The sequence below is a fragment of the Ixodes scapularis genome, unplaced genomic scaffold, assembly GCF_016920785.2.
Source record: "Ixodes scapularis isolate PalLabHiFi unplaced genomic scaffold, ASM1692078v2 PGA_scaffold2__306_contigs__length_199485367, whole genome shotgun sequence".
NCBI classification, from domain to species: domain Eukaryota; kingdom Metazoa; phylum Arthropoda; class Arachnida; order Ixodida; family Ixodidae; genus Ixodes; species Ixodes scapularis.
In genome coordinates, this window is record NW_024609857.1 from 29,221,333 (window position 1) to 29,242,344 (window position 21,012).

General features: G+C 47.5%; 1 protein-coding gene across 1 annotated transcript in view; it reads left to right on the plus strand.

Annotated features, from left to right (window-relative positions):
* Positions 1–8,195: 8,195 nt before the first annotated feature.
* The window catches only part of LOC120839914, a 34,974-nt gene continuing 22,157 nt past the window's right edge, over positions 8,196–21,012 (plus strand). The window contains exon 1 of the mRNA XM_040210315.3: positions 8,196–8,370. Within this exon, the coding sequence (XP_040066249.2) occupies positions 8,196–8,370 (175 nt within the window). The remainder of the gene's footprint in view (positions 8,371–21,012) is intronic.

Sequence of the window (21,012 nt, forward strand, 5' to 3'; positions counted from 1 at the left end):
CCTTGCCAGGACCATGTCACAGCCCCTAGCCCTCCGCTGCGGACCAACACAAGGTGAAGTGAAGCATAGACAGCTCATTCTGCTGCTTTCGGCATTCAGCGTGGGAACTGTTTTTTCTGCACATGCGAGAAGCCCAGCTGCGTGTCTGAGAAGACACACATGGCACAATAGGGTGCGCGCTTTCTCCTGTACTAGCGCATGCCTCCTGTGGATCACAATCACGACAGCATTAGGCAGGAATGGGAAGCCCAGTGAGATCGGCCTGTTCACCTTTCCCCAAAATCGCCTGCTCGAATACCTGTACGCATTGAGAACGCGCGTTCACAGCACGAGGCTGGTACGAGCCTCTCACTCGAAGGCCTATCATGATCGCTGTAAGGTTATGAAACACGAACATGCGGGTTTTTTTTTTTTTTTGTATTTTATTAATTTAAAAATTTTTAGAACTTTGATTTTGAATATGGTGGATTCAAAGGCCCTTTATATTCTTGACAGTGCGCGCATATCCCGAAACCTCAACAGGGTCGTTCGCCCGAAACAGACGAATGCTCCGCAGAAGCACTTTGGCGCCTGCCCGGCATATTAAATATCGTTAGCGGAATGAAAAAAAGAAAAAAAAAAAGAAACGATCGACTAAATGTTTGAGTTACAGATCGCTAGCGTGGCACGTGCCAGAAACAAGGCGAAATTTAACGATTTCTACGCGACCGGGGCGACACCAAAAGCAGTGAAGATGGTGGGGTGATCGAGTGAATACTGTCGAATTTCAGAACGTCTAAAGAAAATAATGATATGAGGACCGCGCAGTGCGAGCACCTACACGGTCGGCCCTCGAGTGCTTTATTACTTCTATCACACACGCCAAGTGAAACAACCTTGCCTTACTTCCATAGGAGGCCCTCGCTAACTAATAAAAAAAATACAAAAAAAAACGCGCTCGCGAAACCTAGGTTAGATTATTACGTTTCATTTTTCACCCTTCTAGACTCCCACAAGGCGTCCGTCCCGCTCGTAGCTCTGAAATAGAGGATAGCGTACCGCTTTCTCGGCTTCTTTATTTTAGGATGAACCGTAACCATAATTCACTTCTATATGGTTTAAAACATGTTACATGTTGCATCTCCGCTGCCGTTTCTTTTGGGGGGAAAAAGAGTCGTGATTAGATTACTACTGCGCGGCGTTTTATAGAGGAGTCTGCGCCAGAAGTTATTTATTGCGCTCTCGAAAACGGTGCCCGCCCAAGCACCGCTCCGTACACGAGAAACAACATCGAATTCTTTGAGGGCTTCTATTACGATACTGCGCGGAATATATCTTAATTTTCTGTTTTCTCGGAAGCAACGCTACTTTTGAGCGCGTGTTTGAGCCTGTGATTTTCCTCTGAAAATCCTAAGAGTCCCCGATGTTTCCTTTTTTTTATTTCAAAACAACGTTGCTGGTTCAGTGCTTCCCGCGTTTTCGTTACGCTTGTTGTTTTAAAAAAAAGCTTGACATCTCATTTACCAAGTGGAAGTAGCATGTTAGTTCCAGATGCCAGTTTAACTGGATTAAACTACGAACAAATCTGAAAGTACGATAATGCGATAGATGCAGCAATCTGAAACGTAACTTTTTTTTTTTTTATTGCGTTAGCAGAAATAGTGGGTGCAAAGCGCGAAATGCGAGCGCGTTTTTACAGACCTGAATGCCAAAATAGAAACGCTTCGGGGAAAAGGGCGCCCTGGTGTACTGAGCGCGAATAAACAAATTCATCATTGCAAAAAAGAAAAAGAAAAAATAACAGGATTTGTGTATATTGCGATACCATCACTCGAGCTGTAGATCAACTATGATGGGGCAGAAACGGAAGGCGTTTTACATCTCATCCATGTTTATAAAGATTACTACAAAATCTTTATTATTTTCTTGTAAAAAATGTAACGTAAAATAACGCAGGGCTTTCTCGATTAGGCCAAGACTTCCCATTTGATTTATTTATTGATTTCGGAGTCGCATGTTCAGAGTCTTTAACCCAAGTACGGTGGTGTTTTAGAACATCACCGCTTTTTGGTGGAAATATTAAACTCCAGCAATAAATATGCCAGCTGAAATGATTTATTAATGGAGACTTAACACCAATAAATGTATCCCAAATTCGTTTTATTTCCAAAAGCAACGACCACCAACCTCCCTTCGACTAAAATTTAAAAAAAAAAAACGAAAAAAGATGTCCGTGTGTTTACTTTTTTGCTTCACCCGGGGACCACTGGGCGAACTATCATAGAATAGTCTCAGGCATTGACAACGAAGCTCAGAATACGACTAGATGGGGTAAATACGATGCGCTCAGGGACAATATGAGCGCTCGAAATTTACCGCTAATTATCACACAGCGAATTTTTTTTTCTTTACTTCTTTACTACTGTATAATGGATATGTTTCTTCGTTCTCTGGGATAATAGGCTGCCTCCATACTCTCTCTGCAAGACATTACACTTACAATAATTTTTGCTGTTTTTTTTTTCTAATTTTTTTTAGTCAGTGTCTGCTTAAAGGGGCAGTGCAACGGTTTTAATGTTAAAAGAATTGCCCGTTTTCATTTTTTATATTGTTTATACCAGCCCAAGTGACCAAAAACGCGTCACCTTTCCCCGAAAAACTGCTAATCTGCTGCGCAATCGCAAGGCAAAAAACGAATTATTTGCCGATCTGCAGCCGCCTGTAGCGGTTAGGTGAACTAAAATGACGGCGTCTCTGGGGGTACGCGGATGCCAACAAGCCCTGTCCCCCTCCGCTGCTACGCTCGCCGTCAGCCCCGCGGCGAACCGTCCTTTGTTTCCGTCGCTCGCCGCGACCTTCGACAAGGCTAATCTTTAAAAGTCGATAATCGCGGAGGAAGTGGCTGGTATCTGAAGAGAGGACCCAAGGGGAAACTACGTGAACCCCCAGAGTACGTCACTCGAAAGTCGACGTGGAGAGTGGAGAGGCACTTCGACCTTCGATTTGTTCCACTTTTTTTTTTTTTAATAAGAACTAGCACTCGCAAGAAAATGCGGTTTTCTCGTTTTCGTTCCATAGGTGACGCAGATTAATTTCCGTAGTTAATTGGCCAAAGTCTGAAAATCGTTGCACTGCCCCTTTAAGAAACGCATGACGTGGTGAGTCACAATATAAATCTTGATTTAAGCAACACTTGTACTAGTATGATGATTGAAATCTTATTTTCCCTCAAACTTCTTCACCAACTTTATTTTATTTAGTTTTTGTTCATTATTTCGCGCTTTTTGTGGGCATCTGACGCACACGAGCAAAGAAATGTAAGTTTCTGAGCAAATCAAAACGTTAAGTTTTTTGTTGCTGTTTTTTTCCACTTTGTTGATCGCCTAAATAATGTGCTTTTGCAAGCAAATCATAACGCAAAAAAAGTAAATAAAGATTTTGTTCTAGAATGGCGGAGCTTACAAGAATAAAATGTTCGTATTTAAACTACGCTTTCGATATACCGCAAATTTTTTAACTATTTTCCTAAAGACTGCGCTGCTTTCAGCGATCAAACGGATTGACCAATTAAATGTGACTTGCTTTATTTTTTTTAATCTTGACTCTTTTTACTCCCTGATAGTAACTGAGAGCACAAGTGCGCGGGGTGTTACTTAACTGTTATCTTCACTCCAGATTTTTAGTTAATTGTTGTTGATATCGGCTAATATATATATATATATATATATATATATATATATATAAACGAACATATGCAGATGAATGAACCAGCTTATTCTAATAAATTAAAGAATTAAAGTTTTCAGGAACCCGCCGAAAGCGAAAATAACGGCGGAGCCAGGATGGTGGGAAGTGCCCGTGTTGTATATATATATATATATATATATATAACGGGCATGGTGGTGGGGGCTCGAAGGCGTGGGTATATAACTGAGAAGGAAACCCATGGTGAAAACAGCGGGTGGCGGAGAAAAGCTCACCGGAGAATAGCTCACCAGAGAAAAGCTCACTGGAGAAAAGCTCACCGCAAAACCGGGAGATGCGGAAAAAAGCTCGCCGTCCTTTGAGCGGATGTCGAAAAAAGCTCACCGATTTTTTTTTTTAATTGTTGTTAGGTTAGCGGATTGCGCGTCACACGTGACAATTTAACACAATTACTATTTGTCACTTTATTAAAAAATTTTCCTCTTTTTGTAATATTCTTGAAGTTCATTGGGCATATTTACTAATTCCTCGGGAATTAGTAATCACCTATATTGTATATTAATGACGCCACATGTATAAAATCAAAACATCGGACACCCGTAAAAAAGACAATGCGTTGGCAGCTGGACAGTGCACCGTCGGTAGCTCTGTCAGATAAAGAGGTTTAATTGTTTTATGCGAGCTAATACGAATTGTCTCCACAGCTCAGGCATTGTCTCCACAGCTCAGTCATCAAGCTCGGCGACGGAGAGACTGAAAGAAAAGGTCAGCTTTTGGTTTCTGGAGTCCCACCGCCACGAAGACGCTTCTTGGTTAGTGGAGTTGGTTTCGAGTATCCTTTGTTTCCACTAGTGCCAGTAAGCTGGTGGAAAGTCAGAAACGTTCCTACCCAATATTGTAGTACAGCCCCTTTGAGCGGTCAGCTACTATAAAAAAATGAGGGATTGCGGGGACCGGACCCCGATTTTACTAACAGATGTTAAGGTGGGCGATGCAAAATCGCAAAATATTTTAAAGCCCTCCTCCCCCCCCCCCCCCCCCCCCCCGGGCCGGGCCAAAAAAAAAAACAAACGAAAAACCTAAGCTTTTTTGTTTTGTATTTCAAAAATTTTGGGAACATTTGTAAATTTGTCTTAGCAAGAGTAATGCAGCGATACTTTGAAAGATAGCGACATATATCAACAACGGCAAGCCGAAATCCGCTGGGGCGGGTAGCTAAAATAACAAGCCGAGTATCGAAGGGTAACATCGGCGAGAAAAAAACAGCTCCATGATAATTTACTAAAAAAAACGTGAAGACACACGTGAGTACTTACAGTACGGAAGTTGCAAATATGTTATTAATGAAAGCGTATTTTCAAACGGCGTGCAATAAATTCCGTAATATAACCTTCTTTTTTTTTTCTTTTTTTTGCGGGCGGTAGAAGTTTTTTGTAATCCGATTTCTCTTTGACACCCGGCTCGAATCGTAATGCCCGAGTCCCACGAGAGTGACGAACAGAAACAAAAGACACTGACAAGCCTGAAACCATAGCTCAAACACGTGCGACATGCACGCGATAGTACCTTTCGTAGGCTTACAAACTCAGTGCTCGTGAAGTTAGCAGGAGTGGTGGCATGCCTGCCAAAGATACCTTCGCGTGTATGATGCATGAGTTTGAGGCTTGTCGGTGTCTGTTGTATCTGTTTGTCGCTTTGGGGGGCTCGGGCATGAGACGCGTGTTTCATTCTTAAGATCCAGTATAAAATTCATCTTGTGCTCACCCATGAGCCATCCAGCGACTAACTGCTCTCAAGCAGTCGCGGGAGGTGACGCAGAGTCCTTCTCTGCGCTCCGAGTCCGCTCTAGGCACCTGACATAACTGGCGGACTCGCTAACGTTCCTCTTGCCGCGGTCACACCGCATTACGTCATGCAAAAGACAAGTCTATTTGAGGCGTGCTTCTCTCTTGTTTGTTGGTGACATCGGTCATGTACGAACTGTCTGCAGACATGTGGGGAGCATACAGATGTCCGAATCAAAACTGCTTCGAAGATGCTTGAGGCAAGTCCCCCAAATATGTCCGTCATCGTGTCTGTACAAAGACACCATGTCTTTTGTCTCATGTGATGCGGTTGTTGCTAGCTTAAAGGGCCTCTGACAGGCCAAAAAAAATATTTTTTTTTTATGCTAGGCGTTGAAATAGCATGTCAGGACATTACAAAAAAAATTGTTTCACTATAGGGATGCGTAGTTTTTTTTAATAAAAAAAATAGAAATAGGAGGCCCAATTCAAAGTTCCTGCCAGTGCACTGTGACGTAACAGTGTACCTTAAAGGAGCGATGCAACAATTTTTGTACTGTGCACAAATACCGCTTAAATCGGATCCCTAACGTTAATGACCTATGAAACACGCGTTCGTTTTTCACCCCACGCAATAGAAGTCCCAGAAAAAAATTTAAGAAAAACGAGCGGCGTTCACCCCCTCAACTCGCAGCCAGAACAAGCGGCCACGTGATCTGGAGCCGATTATATGCCGCCAGTGTTGATCATAGCACGCGCAGGGGTTGGCAAAGCGCAGGACACGCGCTGAGTTCCAGACATTGTTATCGCTCGGCTGTTGTCGTCGTTGCAGCGATTGGACACGGGTCACAACCCGAATGCTTCTCGAGCTAGCAATTGTCACGAGCCCAAGTCGAGTGCCCACGCAATGCTCGGGTCCAATCTGTGAACCGCATTCAAATATCGTCACTTGGGTGTACTGCGATCCCCGAGTTACGTCATCAAATTTTGCAAAGGAGAGATTGAATGAAAATGATCGCTTTTGTCCTTGAAATTACACCACAACAAAGGAGTTTCTTGGCCAATGGTGTTGCGTGTGAGTATCCTTGAGTCCGAGGTGTGCCAGTAAGCTAGTGTAGAGAGAAAAACATTCCAATTGAATATCGTTGCACAGCTCCTTTAAGGTGTAGGGGCGGTCAGAAAGGAGGCATCCACATACGTCACTAAAAGTGGGTTCGCAGAAAGTCAAGTGAGTTTCACTCCTCGTACTCTCCGCAATCGTGCCTACGACTTTTTTTTTAATTTTCTGCTCTTTGTACGAGCGATTGTAGAAAACGAAGTTTCAGTTCCACTAGCTCTTTATCGCTGCACCGTTGGTTAGTTTGCGTGCTGTAAAAGTTGAGGACGAAGAGTCAGTAGATCGACGTGATGGAGGTCAATGATAAAAGCGTTGCGAGTACAAGCCAGTGCACGGGTGCATGCCGTCAGTCCGATGATACAGAGCTATACTGGGCACAAAAAAAGCTATCAAGTTTTGAAAAAAAAATTTAGGACGCTCGCAGAAATTAGGATTGCTTGCGTAAGACACGTCCAATTGCATTGCTGAAGCTTCGGACACCGAGGTTGTCGAATCATCGTATACTCTCCAGGCTGAAAATGCCTGCCGTCTCTCGGAAACGCATGCAGTGTGATCTCTTCTTCAGTTGCTGAAATACCGGGACAGTCCCTCACAGAGCACCTTCTAGGCACTGTAGTTGATCACGCCAATTCACTGACTCCTCTTCTACGTTTACAGCAACATTAAGCGATGAAAAGCAAATAAAAGATACTTTGTCTGCTTGGATCGCTCGTGGAGGTGCGGAGAATAACAAAACTATTAAAAAAAATATTACACGCGCTCGCGGTAAGCACGAAGAGGGATACAGCTCACGTGACTTCCGGCGATGCCTCCCTTCTGACCGCCCCGACACCTTGCGGTACACTGTTACATCACAGTGTACTGGCGGGAACTTTGAATTGGGCCTCGTATTTCTATTTTTTATAACAAAACTACGCACTTCTATAGTGAAAAAATTTTTTGTAATGTCCTGACATGTCATTTCAACGCCTAGAATAAAATACATTTTTTTTGGCGTGTCAGAGGCTTTTTAACGGTGGATTATAGCGGAGGCCACAGAAGGATACGTTAAAAAGTATTCACAGTATACTATCCTACCGAAAAATCCGGTATAACTTTTCGCTATCCAGATTATGGAACCGGAAATCTATCTGGATTCTATCTGGACTCTATCTGGAATTTAGGTTCTCAGAAATTATTCCTTTGTCTGCAATCTGGATTTCGGGTTTCCAGTAACAAATTTCCGGTTCCATATTCCGGATAGGGAAAGTTATACCGGATTTTTCGGTAGGGATAGTCTATAACAAAGCAGCAAAATATATCTGTTAGCTATTAACACTGTCATACTTCTTAGTCCTGTTCTTTAAGGTGTTCAAGTGCTCGTTTGCTCAAAGTTTGTCCAAGACGGGGGGCGATGAAAGTCCAAGAGCTGGCGATGGAAGCCGAAGAGATGACACGGGGGGTCATGTGTTTGTTAGCCTACTGTTCGTCCAAGACGGGGGGGGGGGGGGGGGGGAGATGAAAGTCCAAGAGCTGGCGATGGAAGCCGAAGAGATGACACGGGGGGTCATGTGTTTGTTAGCCTACTGTTCGTCCAAGACGGGGGGCGACGAAAGTCCCAAGAGGTGGCGATGGAAGCCGAAGAGGTGACATCGGAAGCCGAATATATGACACCGGAAGCCGAAGAGATGACACCGGAAGCCAAAGAGATGACACCGGAAGCCGAAGAGGTGACGCAAGCCGAAGGCGTGACGCAAGCCGAAGAGGTCGGCCTTCAGTTGTTATCAAAGGTGGAGCTTGGGCCCGGTATTATGAACGTCCCAGAGTCCCATTCATTGGCAGCGGATGTTGAAGGCTGCCCCCCACGCAGCCTTGTCGAATTCAGGCAGATCGGTGCCCGGCCTACGTGAGAAGCAGGCTGGGGGTCGGGCCTGTTGACGCCTGGTCACGTCGACAGAGGTCCGGCTTTGCTGCCCCTGGCTCTCCCTTGCTCTGTTATTTGTCAAGAGGGCCGTGAGACGTGCTTTTTCATTGTCAGACAGCCAACCAAACCAGTGGCACCCACCATGTCTTGGATCGAGAGGGTGCTCAAGCTGCTGGCTTGCTAGCTCGGCCGCAAGCTGGGAGACGTCAAGGCCCGCTTTCGCAAAGACCGCCGCCCGGCCAACACCGCCACCTCCAAGAGCTCCATTGCGGGGGTGATGGACTTACTCCGTCAGCGTAAATTCGGCGGGATCATCTGTATGCTGGGCAAGCTGGAAGCCCTCGCCAGGTGCTCGGGACATGCCTGCTAGAAGTCAGCAGCTTAGGACGGCCCCGCGAAGACTACCGTCGCGAAGACCGCCGCTTGGTTTGAAACGTACGCGCACCCACAGGGTAAAACGAAGAAAAACGAGAAAAACAGTTGCGGTAAAAAAAGAAGAAAACAACTACAATATAAAGGCACGACACAAAAATGGAGTAAAAAAGGAAGAAAAAACATTAAGAAAAAACAAAAACATTTGCAAAACGTACAGACCGGCCAAGATCACTCGTATGCCCTGGCTAGGAAGTCTACCTCCCTGTCACACAAAGATAGTGAAGGGTGACTCACACACAGCTGGCCTGATTTTTGGATGTGGTAGGCTTCTGAAATTTCTGTGGTTTGCCGATCTATATATCGTCCTAATATTGTTGTCTCCGAAAAAGTTGGCGAGCACTGACAGGTGCGCCAGTGTAAGGGCAGGAGGCCGCCCACTGTGGCGTGAAGTGAATAGAAATGTTCACGGAGTCGGTCATTAAGACAACGTCCAGTCTGTCCGACATAACAACCTCCACACGTTAGGGGGATCCTGTACACAACACCCTCTGAGCAGGGAACAAACTTGTGCTTGTGACGCTTCAGGCACCCTGGTGCTGAGTGGTTGTCAATAACAGAACCCACTTTAGAGCATGTAGAGTCCCCGGGTGTGGGGACGTGTGTGAAGAACGACCAGTCCAGTCGGAGCTCTCAGGAAGACTGCTTTATGTCACGAGACATTCCCATTATATCCCAGAATGATGATAACATGACAGATAGGACAACACAGAGAAGAAAAGGAAGTGATAACGAAACATGATGAACACAACATTTCTCCCCCCCTTAAATGACAAGAAAACTAAAAGTGAATATATTACAGTCGAGAAAAAGAGAAGGATAGAAATAGGACATAGCGTAGAAGACACATAACCAACACACCATCAGTTACATATATGTCAATACAGTTTCAACACAGTTTTAACGCGCATGCGAACAATACAGTTATTACATCAAAACACATTCACATCATTCAGACTTAGGTGTTCCTGGCCAGGAACTATAAAGATAATCAGGCTAACTCACACGCATCGATTTCCATAGACTCCTATGTACATTTCGTTAATCAAACAAAATCGCCATAGTACAACGGTGGTCGACGGTTTCGACGTGGCCTTTGCAGTCCTGGCAGTCGGGGCGTTTCCATTGCACTGTCTGGCGAATGCGCTGCCTCTCCGGAGGGGAAAGGCTCACCGACCGGCAACTGCCCCCTTTGTCCCGAGCCACGTCCCGACGGCGTTGCACAGGGCTCCATCCTGAGTTCACGTGGCTGTCTTGGGGTCTCGAAGGTTGGCGGTGTATAAGGTCGACGCTGTTGTCTTTGCCACCGTATCGGACTAGTCAAGGAAGGCTCTATGTGTGGTCGGTGCTGTTGTCGCTGCCACTGCGTGGGAGTAGCAGCGGTTGGCTGCCAGTCATGGTGGCACCATCTCGCCTGGCCACCAAGGCGTGGAGGGAAATGAGACAGCCCATCGTCTCACCCGCGAAAACTCCCCGGGTCCCGTCACGTCATGGCCGGCTATCTACTCGGTAGGCACAACAAGGAACGCTCACCGAGCCCTGCGGAAGTCGAGATTAAAAGAGCAACGTGAAGAGCGGACCATTTACCCTCACCCACCAAAGACCATGTCTAGGCAACAATCCTCCCTCGTCAGGCAAGCCCAGACCAACTCTCTTCCATCGCACCACATCTTCCACCACATCTACAAACGACCCGGCTCCCCCACCTGCCCAAAATGCGGAGAATACCCTTCCATCCCTCACACCTACTGGTCTTGTAACCCACCCACCCTTCCCCCAACCCTCTCACATATCAATTCTTGGGAGGAATGGCTGGCTCCACCTACGGGCACCGACATATCCACCGCACTAGAAGTACTAACTAATCACTCCGGTCCCCTTGCGGAATCCATCCGCGAGACGTGGGCCGGACGGGCCGTCCGGACCAGGACGTAGGCCCTTACAGAAAATAAAGTTTTGCTTGCTTGCTTGCACCTCCGGTAGGGGTTACACCTTGAGGAACTCTTTTGGCTTCACTTGAAGTGGGCTGTACAAGTGTATCGTTCCTCGTTGCTGGCCTGCTCTGGTTGTGCATGCTCGTCTCGGGCTCTGGGACGACCGACAACTTTGAAGCGTTCCACGCCCTGCCATCCTCAAGTTGGTACGTCCATCTCCCGACCTGCTTGATTATTCGCATTGGAGGAGTGAACGCTGGGCTTCCCTTGCGTATATGGCCCGGCTTCTTTACCCTAACGAAATCACCCACTCTAAAACGCGGTGTCTTGGCCGCCCGTCTTCCGTCAGTGTAGAACCCGCTCTTCTCTTGTCGTTGCCGTACGCGGTCGCGCATTCGCTGCATTTCCTCAACAGGGTTCTTAAGGAACTCCGTGTACGAGAGTCCAAGGATGTGTAGCCTGTTGCGCGGCTTGCGACCGTGGAGGAGAAGAGCGGGAGAAAGTCCCGTAGTCGCGTGCGGTGTACACCGGTAAATGAAAATGTAGTCAAGAACTGCGGCTTGTAGCGATCGGTTCTCGAGTGAAGCACACTGTACGTAGGACTTGAATGTGCGATTAAATCTTTCAACTTGCCCATTGGCTTGCGGATGGTAGTTCGAGACCAGCTGGTGCTTTATACCACGATGAGCCAGGAACCTCTTAAACTCCTCGGACGTAAACTGGGGCCCGTTGTCACATACGACACTCTCTGGATACCCCTCGCGCGTGAAGACCATATGTAGAAAATTTGTCACCGCCTTAGTGGTGACGTTAGGGCAGAAGTGTACTTCCGGCCACTTGGAGAAGTAATCGACCACCGTGATTACATAGCGGAGAGCCGGTGGTGCTCTCTCGAAGGGACCGACAATGTCAATTCCGACCTTCGACCACGGCCGCTCTGGCAGTGGGACTGGTTGCAAGGGTGTTGGCGATGTCTTCGCGCTTTTGTCAGCGGTTTTGCAAACAACACATGCTTGTACTGCCGCTTTTACGTCCGCGTTCATGCGTGGCCACCAGTAGAGATCACGAAGGCGAGCCTGTGTCCTGACGATGCCTGGGTGACCCTCGTGCGCTCGCGCGATGAGTGATTTTCTCATGCTCGCAGGAACGACGAACTGATCACCCCGTAGCAGTAGACCATCGTACACAGAGAGTGTGTCTTTAATGCTGTAGAAGATGGCTTCGTCAGAAGACGGCTCCCTCCACGGTGGCCATTCCGAGGTGATAAAGGACATCACGGCGGTCAGTTCCGGGTCGTCAGCTGTTTCCTGTTGAAGCTGAGCCTTTGTGATGCATTCGTCTTCCAGCGCGGTGAAAGACACGATCTCTTCGTCGAAATCTGTGCCACCTTCGTCAGCTGGTACAGGGAGCCTGGAAAGTGTGTCCGCGACCTGATTTTCGCTGCCCCGCTGGTATTCCACTTGGAAGTTATACTTCAGGAGGCGTGTCGACCACCGAGTGATGCGGAGTGGACGAAGTCCAGTTCCTCGCGTGCTCAACAACGACGCGAGAGCCTGGTGGTCTGTGCGTAAGGTGAAACGGCGACCCCAGAGGTAGGCGTGCCATTTCTCGCACGCCCACAAGCAGGCAAGGGCTTCTCGCTCTCCCGTGGAGTACTTGCGCTCAGCCGGAGTGAGCGTACGTGAAGCAAAGGCGACAGTCTGAACTTCCTTGCCGTGAAGCTGCTGCAGCACTGCTCCCAGTCCATAGGCGGAAGCATCCGTGGCTACGATGATGGGCAGGCGTGGATTGAACATCTTGAGAGTTTTAGCCGATGACAGCAACCTCTTCACACGCCGGAACCTCTGGTCCGCATCTTGATCCCAAATGAAAGGCATGTCCTTTCGAAGGTACCTACGCAGATGCTCCACCTCTGAAGCCAGATGGGGTAGGAAACGAGAATAATATTCAACCATACCGAGAAACGATCTCAGTTGCGTCAGATCTGTTGGAATGGGAGCAGCCTGTAGGGCATCCACCTATGGTTGCAAAGGGGCAATTCCGGCTCCACTAACTTTGTGTCCCAGAAATGAAAGTTCTGTGACGTCGAAAACACACTTGTTGTTCAGCTTTAGGCCCACGTCAGAAATCCGTTGTAGCACTTCCCGCAGACGTTCCAGATGTTCATGTGGGGTCCTGCCGAACACGACAATGTCGTCGAGGTAAAACAAAACCCCTTGACAACCATGCAGGATCTTGGACATCATATTTTGAAAAATTGCTGGAGCGGAAGCCAAGCCGAAACATACTCTTTTAAAGCGAAACAGCCCTTCGTGTGTGATAAACGCTGTGATATCACGGCTGTCGGGATGTAAGGGCACTTGGTGGTATGCTGCTGCAAGGTCCAATTTCGAAAAGTGATGTGCGCCGTGAAGCGCATTCAGTAGCTCTTCGATGTGTGGGAGGGGGTAGCTGTCAATTACCACCGCTTTGTTTGCGCTACGGAGGTCCACGCACATCCGAATGGTCCCGTCCTTTTTCTGTACTACCACAATGGGCGACACCCATTCTGAGGCATTGATGCGTTCAATGACCCCTGCTTCTTCGAGACGCTTAATCTCTTCCGAAACCGGTTGGCGAGCAGTTTGTGGAATTCGCCTCATGCGATGTTTGACAGGTGTAACTGAAGGACGAATTCTCACCTTGCACTCGATTCCCTTGACTCTACCCAGGCCAGCGGTGAACAGGTGATTAAAGTGCTCGAGACACGGTGGAAGTTTTGGTTGTATAGATGCAGGCTTTGCCGGCGTAGCTGCGGACGGTGGCATCACTGTCGCCCGTGCTTGTGGCTGTTGCCGAGCCGCCCAATCTTCCTCCAGCGCCGCCGAAAAGTCATCCGGTTGTGACGGTACGGCGGTTGATATCGAAGAATCTGGTTGTCGACCTTCTACAATGTCAGCAGTCTGTGTTTGTAACAGAGAAGGATCTGACGGGCTCGATGACGCTTCGTCAAGTTCGCCGGTCTCCGTGTAGAAGCACGTTTTGGTCGCTCCACTCATTTGAATGTCCAGTGCCACTATAGCGTCCATGCCAAGTAGCGACGTGCCTCTGTCCGCGATGTAGAACAAGACTTGTGCCTGTCGCGTCTTGAACATTACTGTCGCCGCGAAGGCACCCAGGACGTTGATGGGTTCACGGGAAAAGTTCAGCAATGTAACAGGTGGTGGCACGACTTTTGCATCACTGGCGAATCGCTGTGTGAATGTGGACTTGTCCATTATAGAAACGGACGATCCCGTATCTAACAAGAACGACAGTGGTGTCCCAAACACTTTGACGCTGATAAAAATACGCGTTTTAGAGGCTCCCGTAATGTGATTTACGAGCCCTGCTTCATCGTCGTCATCGAAATCTGATAGAATTCGTTCAACTTCTTCACGCCGGCGCCGTTGAGAGTAAGCTCTGCGCACGCTTCTCCAAACATCGCCGAAATGACCTCGACGGCCACAGTTATAGCAGTAAAGGTTCCGTGCTGGGCAGGTGTCATAGCTCCGGCAACTTTCCCAGCCGTGACCGCAATTGGAGCACGTGCGCCCATGACTTCTTGTGTGATCCCGTCGGGGGGACTGCTGTCTCGCGAAGTCTTGCCGCGAACAAGTTGACGGTTTAAACTGGACCACTCTGCGGTCCGACGACTGTATGAATCCTGAGTGTCCACCTCCATAAGATTGGTCGCGACCGGTACCACCGCAGGCTGTACAGGACGGAGCAGTCGAGGACTGTCTGTCACGCATGCTGCGGGAGGACGATCTTCGCCTGTCTGCCGGCTGATGCCTGGAAGGACGACTACTGTACCGGCGCTGTGCCTCCCGAGGTGGCTCATTTCTTGAAGACGGCAGAGACCGTTGCATTGAAAAGTCTTCCCTTGCCGGTGATCTTGCTTCAAAGACCCTATTCCTGGTGGTAACCTGACAAGTTGCTTGAGCGTTCGCAGGCGGAGTTGCCAGTGACGCCCATTCTCGCACCTCACGTCGTGAGCGTTCAAGGTTCAGAACAGTTTGGATGACCACGTCAAATGGAAGAGCGGCATCCAGAACCATACGCTCCTGAATTTCGGTCGACGCGACACCAACCATAAACTGCTTCCGAACCTGCTCTTGGGTTTGGTTTCCGAAGTTGGCCGGAATCGCAAGTGCTCGAAGCGCCGACAGGAAGTCTTTGAGCGACTCACCCTCTTCTTGTTTCCGACTGTGGAATTTAAGCTGTTGCAGAGTTACGTTCGTAGGTTGTGTGAACTCTGCTTCCAGAAGCATTACGGTCTCTGAGTAGACGTCTGTCGCAGGTTGACCGACAGCCGCTCCGCCGCTTGCTGTTGCCGACGTTGCTGGCGCCTGTTCAACAGCAAGCTGTGGCATTGGTAGGAAGTCGAATATCTGCTGACCGGCCTGGCCGAGACAGTTGAGCAGCATGGCTTGCCGACGCTCTGGGTCGTAGTCTCGAGCACCAGCGGCCAACAAATATCGCTCGAACATCCGAATCCACTGTTCCCATGGAATGGGCGGAGGACCCGGCTTTGTCAAGAACTCCGGAGGGAGTCGGCCACCGGACGCCATTGTCGAGGTGACTCTGAATGGAGGCCGTTCTATTCAGCCGCCATCTTGATTGTCGCTGGGACGAAGAAGGCTTGTCCAGCAGGATCCCTCGTCGGGGCCCAACCGACGAAATCGGAGACCGAGCCGTTGCTTGCCCAGGTGAACGGTAAGGCCCAGGGACCTCCTCGTCGCCAAAATGAATGTAGAGTCCCCGGGTGTGGGGACGTGTGTGAAGAACGACCAGTCCAGTCGGAGCTTTCAGGAAGACTGCTTTATGTCACGAGACATTCCCATTATATCCCAGAATGATGATAACATGACAGATAGGACAACACAGAGAAGAAAAGGAAGTGATAACGAAACATGATGAACACAACAGAGCAGAACTTGGCTATCTTGTAGGGAGCAGAAAACACCACCGGGACCTCGTACCTGCTGGCAACTTGTTTTAAATTGTGGCAAAATTTATGAAGGTAGAGAACCACTACCGGGCGCTTTCTCTGTAAATGAGGTTTGTCCTTGTGAACCAACTTCACCTTCCGTAACAGGGAACCCAAAACCTCAACAAGCACCTGCGGTGGGAACCCAGACACCCTTAGGCGTTCAAGCTGAGACTCACAACTCTCCTTGACCGCATGGTAACAGGACTTAAACAGGGCCGATCCTAAAATGGAGACGGCTATTCCTCTTTTTATGACCTTTGAATGGGAAGACGTGTACGGAAGAATGCCTTTCTTTGATCGGGGAGAAAAGGACCAGCAGAGGTGATTGGGCTGGACGGATAATGAAAGGTCCAAAAATTGCAAGGTGCCAGCCTTGGGTTGTTTGAAGGTGAACTTGAGGCCTAAGCCACACCTAACGAAGGTTTGCAACACCTGGTTTACAATGTCACTCTCTACATCTTTCTCATACACAATCAAAAAATCATCGACATATCTAAAAACTTTCCGTACCGGAAGAGGGCTAAGCGCGATGTGAATAGCCTGATCTACAGTGGACAGAAAAATGTCACTAAGAATAGGGGCCACACAAGACCCTATACGCTCTTTACCTTCTTCATAATCACATCATCATCGTCATCATCGCGATTTGCCAAACTGCGGCGCCGCGGCTCTCCTGAGCTGAAATAAATAAATCGTATATCATATGTCATATCACAGGTCACCGTACCCTTCTTCTTTCTCCTCTTCTGCCCTTGTCTGCCCCTGCTCTTTTGCTTCGCTTCTTTTTCTTCATCCCCAGTGGGACTGGTCATCGGAGCCGTGCTCTTGAGCTCAACTTCGTCTTCTTCTTCTTCTTTTCAAGTGGGATCGCTCATCACATATGATATATAGGGTTCAGTCGCCATACATATCATGTATAGGGTTCAATCCCCACCCCTGCCCGTTTCGATCTGGATGAGCATCGTACCAGCGTGCGGTTGTGTATCACTACTGCGCGGTGCACGTTAAAAACCCCAGGCTAGCGGTTGTACTGCACTGGCTACATTGCTCATCTACAGCGAGTGACTCGTCGCAACTTTGAAATGGCTGACCAACTACTCACTGTATAAATATCCACACATTCCCTATTATTATTATGATTATTATTACTATAGGGAGTGTGAGTGCGACCTTGTGGTATTTGAGTACGCTACAACACTAGGCTTCCGAAATAAGTCCGCGGGCGGAGCATCGTGAACGCCATTCCACGCGAAGGAAACAACCGCATCCTAAACTTCCGCCAGCTCGACTTTAAAGTGAACACGAGGACGTCACGGACACCGAATTTCCCACCACCAACTCAATCGCGGATGCAGCTCCACGAAACAAAGGGACATCTGCAGAAGGCGGGGAGTCGCCAAAGGTGCCAAGCCAAACAGTCCGCCTCCTGGCGCTTCGGACGAGGTAAACAGAAAGCCGAGCTCATTTGTCAAAGCCTAAAGCCGACTCGAATTCTCCCTCCACTCGTTCCGGATGCCGTTCCGGGAGCGGTCCCAGTCCTCGAATCACGGGAGCGCGAGGGAAAGTAGGGAGGGCGGAATGAAGAGCTCCTTGTTGCCGGTGTATACAGATCCGTGTCGACCCGACGTACGCTCGAGCGAGTCGGGCTCCTCGAAGAATTCGATTGTCGAGTCTACTTCAGCTCTGTCGAACACTGTGCGGAGCGCATTTTCTCGTTGACAAGTGGGCACGGTGGAAGTTCTCTGTCGAGCTGGAACCTTTGCAAGAAATTCATCAGTCGCCCATTTTTTTTTTTTGTGTGTGTGTGTTTAACGTATGGCAATCTATAGGTAGTACTTCACTTACGACTGACTATTTGTGGCGAGATGTTTCAGGGGCGCGCTCTTACAATTTTTAGAAATAATATCACAGGACGAGACTTACCTCGATAAGTGAGTGAGAGAAAGGATCTATAGAAGATGCATGCATTCCAAAATCTTAATAAAGTTTTTCAATCATGACAGGGGAAGGAGGCATGGGACTATGAGGAGGGGAAGGCAGGAATTTTAAAGTGACAGGCGTCACTTGATAAGCGGACGGAACTAATCAGCGAATCAAGAATGAGACCGCGGTGCGGGTGCTCAAACCTGGGACGGGTTCAGCTATCTTACGTGGCTGCTCTCGATGTCTGTGATAATGGCTACTTGTGAGGTCGTCAAATATCTTCAAGGTTCACCCGCTAACAGATTCTTTTTCCCGTCGGTGAAAGCAGCTGTGTTGTCCAATCGCGAAAGGACAGTCACAGCGACGATTTTAGTCAGCTTCTGTTGAACGCGATCTGACGTCGTGCCTTCACAATCTTTTCGCCACGTGCAGTCAATACAATTGCTATTAAAAGTTCCAATTGAAATAATATAAAAAAAAGTTTTAAAAAATCGTGTCTCAACCTGCACCGTCAAGTGCCATAACCTGTTTAAACCAATCAAAACAATCAAAAATAAATAAATAAGGTCCAATGACCAAAAATGGAAGTTGCTATTACAGCCAATTTTAAATAAAAACTCCACCACTCGACGTATTTCTGCACACGAATCCTCGGTAAATCGAGCGAACCCATTTAGGTTTGAACGCGCGGGGAAGACACACATGTCTTCGCGCTTTTTCATTTTAGCGTCTCTCATATTTTTTTGTTTCTGCACCTTTCCGTGCAAGGAACAGCGAAAGGCTATCTCCAGATGACCACCAGACGGTTACGCTGTTTAAAATACCGATATGAAGGCAGCAATACACGTGCGCGCCAACGGAAAAAAAAAAAACAGTCTGTAAACAGTGTTATCGACGAACATGTCTATCAACAGTTTGTGGCATCTATATATCAGAACTGCGAGCTTTAGGTAAACGAACGCTCCTGACTTCTTTTCTTTTTTTTTAAATATATACTTCAACTCTTTCTAGGAAAGTCATCACCCCCACCGCGATCGAAGGGAATAGGAAAAGGAGGAAAGAAAACAATAAGGACCATAAACAACTATAGTAAGCTGCCCGACATCACCAAAATAAAAAAATCAGGGACGGAAAGAAAAGCCCATGGAGACGAATCGATCAAAGGCTTCCGATGACAGCAAAAACCGAGCATTGTTAGGAGCCGTCATTCCTCATCCGCCGCGGCGGCACCGGGACATAAATCTAGCCCGAGGTGACGTTGGTTTAAGTAAAAGAACGGAGTCGTCTATTATTCGACCTACGCAGTGTTATGGTCTCCAAATGAAGTTTAGTAGTGGGGGCTGACCAGCAAATTAAAGGTGCTCCGGAAACTTGTAAGCGCGAACAGAGACGGACACGAAGAAGGGGACTCTGCTTGCGATTACATATTTCCCGAGCATCACGCACCGATCAGCCCCCCAAGTTTAGTTAACTAACAATGAAATCGAGCCTTTCTGTAATGAATTTCGATAGAGAAACGTCGCGCAAATTATCTTACGCCAGGTCAAATTTGGCGTGTTCGCATATGGTCAGTGATTGAACGCATGAAAAATGTTTTACCTTCAAGGCGTTTTTTTTTTTTTTTTGTTTAGCAGGTTTGTTTATGAAAGTAACTTAAAATCATTTTAACCCATAAAAATCCAAGATGTGCAATCGCGTTCGCTGTGCAGAGAGAGCCAAATTAATGCGCCTATATTGGCGATGTGATCGCATCATGGCGCTCGGCTTTTATCTAACACAAGGCCTGTGGACTGGATTCTTTACGTCATCTTTATTTATTTGTTTATTTAAATACCTTTAGAACACTGAGTCAGGGTATTACATAAGGGAGTGGGATAAACAAAATAGCGAGGTTAACACTTGGCGGAACGAATGAATGTCTTGAACGAAGACGATAGCTTCGGGCAGGCCGTTCCATTCCACAAATGTTGCCGGGAAAAAAGATTTAAGGAATGCTGTATTTCGAATGAAAGGAAGGCCAACTTTTGCATATTGACCAATACGGGTTGAATTACGATGAGGTGGCTAGATGAATGACTTGTGTAGATGATCATCAGAGTATAACTTGTGGAAAATACATAATTTAGTGACGCGCCTGCGTGAACATAAGTGAGTAAGTGATAAATGTTGTTTAAGTTCAGTAACAAACCTAGAGTATTGAGACGTTATAAAGCAAGCGGCACGATTTTGAATTGATTCTAGGTCGGATACAAGGTATTTAAGATGGGGGTCCCAGACTGACGATGCACATTCTAATTTTGGACGTGCCAATGTGACATATGCAAGCCTCTTCACAGATGGGGACGCGAGACAAAGATTGAGGCGCAAGAGACCAAGAGTGCGGTTTGAGTTGGAAATGATAGCATTAATAGGGGTTTTCAAAGAAAAGTCACGAGTGAAGTCAACGCCAAGATACTTGTAAGTCGACACGGAATCAATATTAAGATTACCAACAGAGTAGGAAGAGTGAGAATGTTGACGAGTTCAATAGAAGGAGAGGTATTTGGATTTTGATCTGTTTAGTAACATCTGCCACTTTGAACACCAATCGTTAATCTGGTCTGAATCAGCCTGTAGGTTAAGCAAGTCATCTGTGTTAGCTATGGCTGTTTAGACTACACAATCATCAGGAAATAGACGAACGTTATAATACAATGAAAGAGGGAGGTCATTAATATACACGGGAAAAAGAAGGGGCCCAAGAACAAACCCTTGCGGTATACTGGAGGTTACAGGAGCTGTTCGGGAACGGCAGTTGTTAATTTGCACACGCCAGCTTCGAGAGGTGAGAAAGCGTTCAATCCAGGCTAGAATAGAAGAGTCAAGAGACAGTGTGAACAGCCTTGTTAGTAGAGGTTTATGGGAAACGCGATCAAAAGCTTTAGAAAAATCGAGAAAAATGGCATGAACTTGCACGGTTTCTAGAGAAGAGTGAATACTGTGACAGAAAGTGGTCAGCTGCGTTTCGCATGAACGGTGTTCCCTATAGAGCCATGCTAATTGGGGAAAAAGAACTTATTCTGTTCCAGGAATTGCAAAAACTTGAGAACGAACGACAGGTGCCATGAGCCAAGAGCATACAGAAGTTAATGATATGGGCCGGTAATTTAGAGGGGAGTGCCCATCGTCACGTTTGTGAACCGGAACGACCTTACCTTCTTTCCAGTCGTCGGGAACGTCGC